At 46.4% G+C, this 12,663-nt stretch overlaps 1 protein-coding gene across 5 annotated transcripts in view; it reads left to right on the plus strand.

The window, feature by feature from the left end:
• Positions 1-12,663, plus strand: part of nav3 (neuron navigator 3) — a 377,674-nt gene that overhangs the window by 123,729 nt on the left and 241,282 nt on the right. For 4 of the 5 annotated variants that reach the window (XM_052029889.1, XM_052029890.1, XM_052029891.1 and 1 more), the window contains exon 6: positions 5,556-5,624. The exons of the other annotated variant lie outside the window; for it this stretch is intronic. In XM_052029889.1, coding sequence (XP_051885849.1) covers positions 5,556-5,624 — 69 coding nt within the window. The remainder of the gene's footprint in view (positions 1-5,555; positions 5,625-12,663) is intronic. 5 annotated transcript variants of the gene reach the window in all.

The raw sequence follows: 12,663 nt of genomic DNA on the forward strand, positions 1-12,663 counted from the left end.
TTAGGCTTCTATCCTTTTCTCATCAGTTTTCGTCACTGTTATGTTTGTTCTTCATCAAGAGGCAAACTTCGCGTGGGTTTAACATCTGAACATTTTATTAATCAACACCAGAGTGGCTTGCTTTCCCTCTCTTTTTACAGCCACTTCCTGTTCCCACCTGTGACCCCCTGCATTGCCTACTGGGAACTGTAGTTCTTTATTATAACTACATAGTAACGCATAATAATAGTCACCGTCATTCGCTTCCTCCATGCTCTCACTCTCCTCAACTTTCAAACGTGTATCAAACGAAAATTTTAAAAACCTGCAAACGTTGGAAATCTGAAACAAAAACAGAAAATGCTGGAAACACTCAGCAGGTCAGGCAGCGTCTGTGGAGAGAGAAACAGTCAATGTTTCAGGTCTGTGGCCCCTCATCAGAACTGGGAGAGGGAGAGAGATGCAAGCGGGTTTTTGGTAAGGGAGAAGGTAGGGGAGGGATGTGTAGAAAAACAGGAATGTCTGTGACTCTCCTTCCCCTCCCTCTCTGCAGTTTCCACAATCCATCCTTCCCCTCCCTCTCTGTAATTTCCACACTCCCTCCTTCCCCTCCCCCTGTAATTTCCACACTCCCTCCTGCCCCTCCCTCTCTACAGTTTCCACAGTCCCTCTTTCCCCTCCCCCTCTGCTGGTTCCAGACCCGTCATCCATCAGGATAATGGAATTCCCTAAACCCCTTCTCAATCATCACCCACCCTCCCCGCCATCAAATGCACTGGCTCGGCGATTCCCCACCTCCTGCCTACAGAGCTTTCGAGAACGTCAATCCCAGTGTGCTCCAATTAGGATGGGAGAAATGCTCTGGGTGGAGTGGGCATCTTGATAAACTGCAAGTGCGTCCTGCTTTCTGTACGTGCAGTGCGACTTTGTGTGCGACCAATACGTTGTCACCAGTGGTGGAAGCCTTTGGGGGTTAAGTGATATGCAGTGCATCCAATCACTATATTGATTGGGTGTTGTCACTGAAGCATTGTTGGAATCAACTGTGGTTTGCTCAGTGACATTTGGCTTACTTGGAACCAAGAATGTGAAGATTTGGCTGATAAATGTCTCCTGAAACCTTGACATCCTACTCCTTCTGTAAAACGAGGCAGATTTCGCTGACTGTTGTACTTTCTATTCCTCAACCTCAGTCCATATGTGTTTCTTCTTAGAGAGCTGGAAATTGACAGCTAACTGGCCTTCATTACATGTTTGCTTAGCTTATTTGAACAATGGTTTGCAAGAGGTCACACATTTCAGAAGTGGTCTGTTGATGTTAATATTGTACGGTATATCTCTCTCTCTCTCTCTCTCTCTCTCTCTCTCTCTTGCTCTCTCTCTAATGAGATGCTGATATTGGGATTAGTTCCCACAAGTGATACTTGGTCCACTCCCTGAGTTCTTTCAGATAGGTTAAGTGAGTGGGCAAGGGTCTGGTAGATGGAGCACAACATTGGTAAATGCGAGGTCATCCACTTTGGAAGGAAAAATTGAAGATCAGATCATTATTTAAATGGTGAAAGATTGCAGCATGCTGTTGTGCAGAGGGACTTGGGAGTGCTTGTGCATGAATCAAAAGGTTGCTTTGCAGGTGCAACAGGTTATCAAGAAGGCAAATGGAACGTTGGCCTTCATTGCTGGAGGGATTGAATTTAAGAGCAGGGAGGTTATGCTGCAACTGTACAGGGTGCTGGTGAGGCCACACCTGGAGTACTGTGTGCAGTTCTGGTCTCCTTACTTGAGGAAAGATGTACTGGCTTTGGAGGCGGTGCAGAGGAGGTTCACCAGGTTGATTCTGGAGATGAGGGGATTCGCCTATGAGGAGAGATTGAGTCATCTGGGACTATACTCGCTGGAATTCAGAAGAATGAGAGGGGATCTTATAGAAACATATAAAATTATGAAAGGGACAGATAAGAGGCAGGAAGGTTGTTTCCACTGGTAGGTAAGACTAGAACTAGGGGACCATAGCCTCAAGATTCAGGGGAATAGATTTAGGATGGAGATGAGGAGAAACTGCTTTTCCCAGAGAGTAGTGAATCCATGAAATTCTCTGCCCAGGGAAGCAGTAGAGGCTACCTCATTAAATATATTTAAGACACAGTTAGATAGATTTTTGCATAGTAGGGAATTAAGGGTTATGTGGAAAAGGCAAGTTGGAGGATCTGAGTCCACGGCCAGGTCAGCCATGATCTTATTGAATGGCGGAGCAGGCTCGACGGGCCTGATGGTCTCCTCCTGCTCCTATTTCTTAGGTTCTTTTTGGGTGAAGAGTGGCCAGACGATTGTGTTAAATTAGATTTGAGAGAAGTTGACTTCAGGCTGTTTTCGACAAGGACTATGTCTGTTTAGATTTCTGCTGGTAGAATGTGTGCCTGTATTACCTGAACTCTCAATGCATCAGGAGATTGATTTAAGGATTGCAGAAGCAGGGAAAAGCTTACTGGATTTATATAAGGGAGTGAACTTTACATTGTAAATTAGTTTTGAGTGAAGCTCCATCTTTTGATTAGTGTAGGACAGTGCAGTAACTCTGGTGCAGTGCAGTAATTTGCAGATGGCACTATCTTAGATGGGCATCTTGGTCGGCATGGATGTGTTGGGCCGAAGGGCCTGTTTCCGTGCTGTAAGACTCGAGACTCTAATCTGGGGATCTGTGTGGACTCTAACCTTGGCTTGTATCTGAGATTCACAAGAATAATCCTGGAAATGAAAGGCTTAACGTATGCGGAGAGTTTGATGTCTCTGGGCCTGTACTCAATGGAATTCAGAAGGATGGGTGGGGGGGGGGTGCGGGGGGGGTCGGGTCCAATTGAAACCTTCCGGATACAGCCTGAGGGCACGTACCACCAGACTTAAGGACAGCTTCTATCCCACTGTGATAAGACTATTAAACGGTTCCCTTATACAATGAGGTGGACTATGACCTCACGATCTACCTTGTTGTGACCTTGCACCTTATTGCACTGCACTTTCTCTGTAGCTGGGACACTTTACTCTGTAATATTATTGTTTTTACCTGTACTACCTCAATGCACTCTGTACTAACCCAATGTAACTGCACTGTGTAATGAATTGACCTGTATGATCGGTATGCAAGACAAGTTTTTCACTGTACCTTGGTACAAGTGACAATAATAAACCAATACCAATACCAATACCAATATTGAAAGACCTGGATAGAGTGGATGTGGAGAGGATATTTCCATCAGTAGGAGAGTCTAGGATCTGAGGGCACAGCTTCAGAATAAAGGGACATCCCTTTAGAACTGAGATGAGGAGGAATTTCTTCAGCCAGAGGGTGGTGACTCTGGAATTTGTTGCCACAGAGGGCTGTGGAGGCCAAGTCATTGGGTGTATTTAAGGCAGAGATTGATAGGTTCTTGATCGATTAAAGGGGTTAAGGGGATAAGGCAGGAGAGTGGGGCTGGAAAAAGACATCAGCCATGATTGAATGGCGGAGCAGACTCGATGGGCCGAATGGCCTAATTCTGCTCCTATATCTTGTGGTCTTATATTCTTGAGTTATGATAGATAACCTTGGCAGAACGATATCAACATGTTACATCATGCACGAGAGTCTTCTCGCTGCTTCCATCAGAGGCTCAGTCATGTTATCTTGCCCTGTGTTGTCCACATGTCCAACTTTAGACAGAGATGGATTGCTCCACAGTCATTGGAGATTAGAAGAATGAGAGGTGATCTTATTAAGACATAATATTCTAACAGGGTGGATGCTGGGAGGTCTAGAACAGGAACCTTGAGTCTCAGGATAAGGGGTCTTTGGAATTCTGTACCCCATGGGGCTGTAGAAACCCAATCATCGATTGAATTCAAAACAGATCAATAAATTTCTGCATATTAAATAAGTTAAGGGATGTGGGGATTGGGCAGGAAAACCAGGCAGAAGATCACCCACGATCTTACTGAGTGGCAGAGCAGGCTCAAGGGTCGAACTCTTGCTTCTGTTGATGTGAGGAGAAATCCCCTCATTCAGCGGACAATGAATCTTTGTGATTCTCTTCCCCACAGGGCTGTGTTGTTAGCTCAAGGCTAATTAATTTTTTGGGGCACAGGGTATGGAGGCTGGGTGCAGAATTGGACGACCTGATGAGTCATCATAGGGTGTCACGGGAGTGAATGCCTCCTACTTCTGGTCCTTGAAAGGATGAAAGAGGGCAGAGAAAATTTACAAGGATGTTGCCAGGACTTGAGGACCTGAGTTATAGGGAAGGGTTGAATTAGTTAGGGCTTTGTTCCCTGGAACGCAGGAGAACGAGGGGAGGTATACGAAATTATGAGGGGTATAGCTAGGGTGAATGCATGCAGGCTTTTTCCCCTCAGGTTGGGTGAGACTAGAACTACAGGTCATAGGTTTAAGGTGAAAGGTGAAATATTTAAGGGGAATCTGAGGGGGAGCTTCTTCACTCAGAGGGTGGTGCGAGTGTGGAACGAGCTGCCAGCGGAAGTGGCGGATGGGGGTTCAATTGTAACGTTTAAGAGAGGTTTGGATGGGTACATGGATGGGAGGGGTTTGGAGGGATATGGTCCAGGCGCAGGTAGATGGGACTAGGCAGAAGATCAGGTCGGCATGGACTAGATGGGCTGAAAGGCCTGTTTCTGTGCTGTAGTGCTCTATGACTCTATGTGCTTGTGTTTAATCTTGAGTAGAACAGACAAACAGCCATTCAGCTGAACTCAGTCCTTTGCTTTTGAGCTCGAGGAGCCACAAACTTAAATCAACATGTGGCAAGAGAGCACAGCTGTTCACTAATCATAGAATCATAGAGTCATACAGCATGGAAATGGGCCCTTCGGCCCAACTCGTCCATGCCGACCACGGTGCCCACCTAACCTCGTCCCATTTGCCCGCATTCAGCTGATATCCCTCTAAACGTTCCTGTCCATTTACTTATCCAATGATCTTTTAAATGTTGTTATTGTACCTGCCTCAACCACTTCCTCTGGCAGCTCATTCCATGCACCCACCACCCTCTGTGTGAAGAAGGTCCCTTTAAAATCTTTCCCCTCTTGCCTTAAACCTACGCCCTCTAGTTTCTGATTCCCTTTCCCTGGGAAAAAGACTGTGTGCATTCACCCTATCTATGCCCCTCGTGATTTTACACACCTCGATAAGTTCACTCCTCAGTCTCCTACGCTCCAAGGAATAAAGTCCTAGCCTGCCCAACCTCTCTCTATAACTCAAGCCCCCGAGTCCTGGCAAGAATCTTGTAAATCTTTGCACTCTTTCCAGCCTAATGATGTCTGTCCTGTAACGGGGTGGTCATGAGGCAAAAGGGAAGGAAAGTTGAGTGAAGCTCTGTTTCTCATCCACATCTTCATACACCAGTGTGTCTAGATCTCTCGTTTTGCATTGATGTTCATTATCATGTATCTCTTAACCATTAAAGCATTGTTGTTGTTCTCTTAATTCTTTTTAAAGCAGTTTGATGTGTTCGGGTGCAGCTAAAATACATTTATGTGTAATCTTCTCTCTTCCCTGTGTTCTCTCCCTCTTCTCTCTTGTTATACAGTCTGCTAGCTGGACAGACAACTCAGTCCAAACATGCTGGAAGTGCAGCCAATCAGAAAAAGTCTACCAGGTCAGGTGGTAATTCTTATCCAATACCTGCTCAGTTTGCATGGATGGTATTTTAGTTATGAGGAGAGTCTGGACTGGCTGGGGTTGTTGCCTATGGCGACTGATTGAGGTGTATAAAGTTATGAAGGGACTGAGACTGTGAACAGGAAGGACCTTAGAAGAGATGCCTATAACTAGGGATCACGTTATTGGCAGTGCTACTCAACATTATATAGAACATGGAACAGTACAGCACAGGAACAGGCCCTTCGGCCCACAATGACTGTGCCGAACATGAGCCACATTTACAATCGCCATTAACCAAGCACACCACTTGGTGACTGTTTGTCCTGCTCGTCATCACAGTGACACCCACAAACAATAACATTGAATATGTAACAGCAGATGTAGTCATATGCTCTAAATTTTTCACCAAATAGCAACACCTCATGATCTTTTCACATTTACTGGTCCCCAGTCTTGAACAGATATATATATATATAAACATGTTCTCATTGAGAGCTAATCCTTGTCTGTGTAAACATGGTGATCAGTTTCCAGACCACTTGTGTCAAGTGGCTCCCCACTGTGTGCTGTTTGAATAGATAACAGTCCGCATTTACACAGCTGTACCTTGTAATTTCTAAACCTATCACTTCTTGTAAATTTCAATGCATTTAATGGAAATAGCTCGAAGGCTGGTTCTTGTTTAAATTCGTGACTCCACACTTAACCACATACCTTCTGACTATAAACAATCTGCTGGAGGAACTGTGGGGGGAAGGGAACTGTCGACGCTTCCGGTCAAGACCTTGCATCGGGACTGAGAGTGGAGAGCAAAGATAGCCAGTATAAAGAGGGGAAGGGGGAGTGGTGAGAAGGGGGAGTCCCCTACCTGGCACTACCTGCCCCATCATCCCTCACCCCTCCTCAGTCCACCAATCACCTCGGACTCCTGTCTCACCACTCCCCCTTCCTCTCTTTACACCGGCCATCTCCCCTCTGCAGTCTCAATCCCGATGCAGGGTTTCAAAACGGCAACAGTTCCTTTCCCCACCCCACAGATGCTGCCTGACCCGCTGAGTTCCTCCAGCAGATTGTTTGTTGCTCTAGATTCCAGCATCTGTAGTCTCTTGAGTTTCTACCTTCTAACTCTGTCCATCTAATCCCTAACAGGTTTTAACTGATGTATACATAATGGGAGATGTAATATAATCCGAATATTCTGGTGTAATAAAATGTCACATTCTAGTTAGAAGTTAGAGGTCTTGAAGGGCCATAAGATGGATGTCGAAGAGCCACATGCAGCTGGAGAGCTGTGGTGTGCTGCTGCTGGTTTAAGGTAGGTGGTAAAAGAATTAGAGGGAGGTTGAGGAAGATTTTATTTCACTCAGAGGGTGGTGGGGTCGGGAACAATGCCCAAAAGGGTAGTGGAGACAGAAAACCCTCACCATGTCTAAAAAGTAGACACAAGAGATTCTGGAGCACACACAAAATGTTGGAGGGACTCAGCAGGTCAGGCAGCATCTATTGGAGAGAAATAAACAGTCAACGTTTCGGGTCGAGAACCTTCGTCAGGACTGGAAAGGAAGAGGGCAGAAGCCAGAGAAAGGCCAGGGGAGAGGGAGGAGCACACGCTGGCAGGTGATAGGTGAGTCCCCCGCTCACCTACCTTCCCCCTTTCACTTGGACCCACCTATCCTCTGCCTGTGTGTGCTCCTCCCCATCCCCCCACCTTCTTATTCCGGCTTCCGCCCTTGATGAAGGGTCTCAGCCTGAAATGTCGACTGTTTATTTCCCTCCATGGATGCTGCCTGACCTGCTGAGTTCCTCCAGCCCTTTGTGTGTGTTGCACGTTCAAAAAGTCCCCGGATGAGCACTTGAAGAGTTGTGACCTGCTACGGACTGAGATCTGGGAGTAGATCAGAGATCTCGTTCTCCACCAGCATGGACACATGGGCTGAATGGCCTTTCTTCTATTTGTTTCTATGATAGTTTGCAACTAGTACTGCTGGCTACTTCCCAGAATTACCAACTTCCTAATCATTCACTTTCATCTGGAGGTTGAGAATTATTGGACACAAGATTTTTTAAATTAGCTTTCATAAATCAAGGGGTCAAGTTTAAGAGCCGCGAGGTAATGATGCAGCTCTTTAAAACTCTGGTTAGACCACACTAGTTCAGTTCTGGTCGCCTCATTATAGGAAGGATGTGGAAGCGTTGGAAAGAGTGCAGAGGAGATTTATCAGGATGCTGCCTGGTTTAGAGAGTATGAATTATGAGGAGAGACTAAGGGAGCTAGGGCTTTAGTCTTTAGCAAGAAGGAGGATGAGAGGAGACATGATAGAGGTGTACAAAATATTAAGAGGAATAGATAGAGTGGACAGCCAGCGCCTTTCCTAGGGCACCAATGCTCAATACAAGAGGGCATGGCTTTAAAGTAATGGGTGAGAAGTTCAAAGGGGATATCAGAGGGAGGTTTTTTACCCAGAGAGTGGTTGGGGCATGGAATGTGCTGCCTGGGGTGGTGGTGGAAGCAGGTACATTGGTCAAATTCAAGAGATTACTAGATACGCATATGGAGGAATTTAAAATAGAGGGATATGTGGGAGGAAGGGGTTAGATAGTCTTAGGCGAGGTTTACAGGTCGGCACAACATTGTGGGCTGAAGGGCCTGTATTGTGCTGTACTGTTCTATGTTCTATTTGTAAACCAATCCCATCATCACCATTTGGGCAAGTCCGGGGTGATGAATCAAATTCTATATGGGAGTGGGAGAGTGGGCTTTGCTGTTGGGTTTGAACTGCTCTCATGTTCTTTTACCAGTTCTAATTGGACAGGTTCCAGGAGATGGCAGCACATGTCTCTCCTCCCTTCAACTACCCTGCCCTCCTTCCCCCCTCAATGGACAGCCATCTCGGTGATGCTGTTTCTTGTCACAGCCAGTTGGACAGGTGCAGGTTATTGTTAACTGTCATATAATTAGGCCTTCCTTCACACCAGCTAAGATAAAAAAGAGTTGTACAACAGAATTTCTTTTACAAGGCTCCAGATTCTCTTCCATATTTTGCTTGCAGTGCTATCCTGAGTTTAATTCCCAGACAATCTTGGATGTTTGGCAACCCTTCTCTACACATAAATATTTAATACAGTACAATTAGGTCGTAAGGTTGATGATTAAAGTTTGTGATTGGGATTCAAGTGGTGTTTGCAGTCGAGGTGATTGGAATTGGTTAAAATACAAAGGAGAAACATATTTGACGTTGGTTCATCATCAAAGGGATGTTACTGAGTCAGCATGTCAGTGTGCTGTTGTTATAAAGCTGTGCTTAATCACATCCTGTTGTGTATGTATAACACAGCATGACACACATTTGGGGTTTGTCAATATGTGGAAAGGACTGTTGAATTAAGTTCAGGAAACTGATTTCTGCATCTGTGTGGCCTCCAATCATCTGGGAACTGGAGACTGATCTGATCATTAGATCGCTCCTGAGGGGCAGCCTTGCTGTGCAGGACTAGATGTGTGCTCAGGACTGGAATCAAACTTCCCTCCCTCCCTCAATCCCGATCCTATCCAAACTTTGTCCTTTCACACACTGTACAACTTTCAACACAGCTCTCCCGAGAGGCCCCGGCTTTGTGCCTTCAAGCAACTTTTCAGAAAACTTTGCGTTGGTCCCAACTTGTATATCGAAAGACTCAGCCCACAGATTTTGCTTCCCATGGCTTTGAGAAATCACAGATACAAACATTTCCAGCACAGCAGGAGGCTGTTTGGCCCATTCTGCTTGTTTCTTTGAAGCAATTTAGCAAACAATCCCGCTCGACCCTTGCACCTTGCTCCATAAACCTTGTGTAATGTTGACATCTTTGAATATCCCTTTTCCCTTGTACAACCTCGATGTACTGATGTGATGAAATGATCTGTATGGATGGCATGCAAAACAGTTTTTTACTGTACCTTGGTACGTGTGACAATAATAAATCAATTACTGATTATTGATCCAAACACCTTCTGGAAAATTGCTGTTGAACCTGTACTGAATTTACATTAGCATTAGGGTTAGGGTTGAAAGCTCAACCCTGATTTTAAGTGTTTGATCATTGTCAGTGTGCCTTCAGCTGAGCTCTGGAATCACTCTCTGACCCTCTCCCTTCTCCTTAATAAGGTTTTATAACCTGCCTCTCTAATCCAGTGATGCATGGGATTACTCAGGACATTTTAACCCACTGAGGGTGCATAAAATGCAAGTTGTTGTCCACCCCTGCTCCCCTCCCATACGTGATGCAACTTGTCCATCATCTTACACCCCTCCTCAGTTTACCAATCATCTTGGGTTCCTGTCTCACCACTCCCCCCTCTCCTCCTTATCCCGGCCATCTCCCCTCTCCAGTCTCAGTCCTGATGCAGGGTTTCGACCTGAAATGTCGACAATTCCTTCCCCCCCCAACAGATGCTGCTCGACCCGCTGAGTTCCCCCAGCAGATTGTTTGTTGCCGCAAGGAGTTGCTGTTGCTTTCCTGAAAAGGACATGTGTAGGTGCGGATTCTCCCACTAACCGCTGGGTCATTCCTGAGTTTGGACAGAAGATTAAGGAGTGGGCAGAGGGCAAGGGGAGTTTCCGTACTCAGACAGAAGGGAGGTGTCATCATTGGAATTTGGAAGGGTGACAGATGATCTTACTGACACATATAAGACCCTAAAGGATCTTGACAGGGGAGATGTTGAGATCTTTCCACTACTGGGAAAGTCTCAAACTAGGGGACATTGTTACAAAATAAAGGCACAGTCATTTAAAACTGAGGTGTCTAAGAACTTCTACTCACAGTAGGTGATGAACCTCTGGATTTCTCTACCCCAGAGGGTTCTGGAGACTGGATCATCAGGGGTATTCAAAGACGAGGGAGACAAATTTTTGAAAGATCAGGGAATTGAGGGCTATGTGGAACTGACAGAGAAGAGGCCTGGGGCAGATCAGCCACGATCATATTGGTCAGGACAGGTTTGAGGGGCCGAGTGGCCTCCTTCTACTCTCTTTTTCTTGTCTTTTTGTGTCAATCGACTTCAGAAATAAAAACCAAGATGTGAAAAGATCAAAGTGCAGTTTTGTTGCTTCAGAACACTACAGATTGTAGAGTCCAGAGTAATGTCAGCCAAACACATCTTGCAGAGTCTGACATTCAGAAAACAAGAGCTGACCTTAAAGAGGTGTATAAAATCATGAGGGGCATAGATAGGGTGAATGTACACAGTCTTTCTCCCAGGGAAAGGGGAATCGAAATCTAGAGGGCACGGGTTTAAGATGAGTGGGGAAAGATTTTAAAGGGATCTGACGGGCAACTTCTTCACACAGAGGGAAGTGGGTACATGGAACGAACTGTCGGGGGAAGTGGTTGAAGCAGGTACAGTTACAATGTTTAAAGATATTTAGGTCCATGGATAGGAAAGGTTTCGAGGGATATGGGCCAGACGCGGGCAAATGGGACTGGCTTAGATGAGCATCTTGGTTGGCATGAGTGAGTTGGGTTGAAAGGCCTGTTTCCATCTGTATGACTCTATGACTCTAGGAGCCAATCATATGACCCACAGCCTGAAACTTCCAACTGTTCTCTGATTGGCTGCTCTAGTTTATCAGTAGTTGCAATGGGTTCACCTTGTCCATCTAGTCAAGTAGACATAAGGGCACAGGAGGGGTGAACAGAGGTAACAGTGCACGAGGGAGAGGAGAGAGAAGCAAACAGGCAGGGAAGGAGGGAGTTGGGGGGGTAACGTGGGGGGCTTGCGGTTTGGGGGAGTGAGAGAGCAAAACAGAGGAGAAGGAGAGAAGGAAACAGGAGGGGTAGAAAGAAAGGGAAGGAGGGCGAGCAAGAGAACGAAAGAGAATGAGGTGGAGTCACAGAGTTGTGCAGCACAGAAACAGGTCCTTCGGCCCACCACTTCCATGCTGACCCTTTTGCCCACCTACACCAATCCCATTTGCCCACATTAGGACCGTATCCTTCTGTGCCTTGTCTGTTCAAATGCCCCCGAAAGGTGGTATTTTATCTGATTCCGCTTTTCTGACAGGAAGAGAGGCAGTCAAGACAGAGAGGAAGGTTGTGAGGATGGGAGGCAGGCTGTAAGAGGGTGTGGAGAGAGAGGGAGAGGGAGAGGGAGGGAGAGAGAGAGGGAGGGGTAGACAGAGGAGGAATGGTGGGAGGGAGAGGTGGAGGGAGGGAAACTGACATTCAGAGAGCATTAGAAAAGGAACAGGCCCTTCGGCCCACCATGCTTGTGCTGAACACGATGCTGAATTAAACTAAACCCTTCTGCCTGCACGTGATCCATATCCCTCCATTCCCTGCACATTCATGTGTCTACCTAACAGCCTCTTAAATGCCTCTGTTATATCTGCCTCCCCCACCACCCGGGCAGCCAGTTCCAGGCACCCACCGCTCTCTGTGTAAAAAATCCTGCCCCGCACATCTCCTTTAAACTTTCCCCCCTCGCACCTTAAATGCGTGTCCTCTAGTACTTGACATTTCTACCCTGGGTGAAAGCTTCTGTCTGCTCTATCTATGCCTCTAATAATTTCATAAACCTCTAGCAGGTCTGCGTGAGCTGATGTGTCATTTGTGCCATTTACAGTGTGCCATGCCTGTCAGTGTTCAGATGGTGGCAGCACGCCACAGTGTTTGATGTTGCTAACCCGTCACTGTTACCATTCCCTGGGCACGCTTGAGCTGGAAATATCCCCAAATTTATCCCAGTGTAAGTCCAGAAGGAAATTGGATAGTGTCCCAGGTACATCAAAGTGCAGGAGCTTCTCATTAAACACCATCCCACCCCCGTAATCAACACATCCGCGCACGTGTGTGCGTACACACACACGTACATGTGCACGCGCACACACACATACATACACACACACACACATACACATACACACATACACACACACGCACATGCACACACGTGCACACACACACATATACATGCGCACACGCACACACAGATGCACACACACACATGCGCACACGCACGCACAGATACACACGCGCACACACACAAGCGCACA

The sequence above is a fragment of the Pristis pectinata genome, chromosome 15 (assembly GCF_009764475.1).
Source record: "Pristis pectinata isolate sPriPec2 chromosome 15, sPriPec2.1.pri, whole genome shotgun sequence".
NCBI lineage: Eukaryota > Metazoa > Chordata > Chondrichthyes > Rhinopristiformes > Pristidae > Pristis > Pristis pectinata.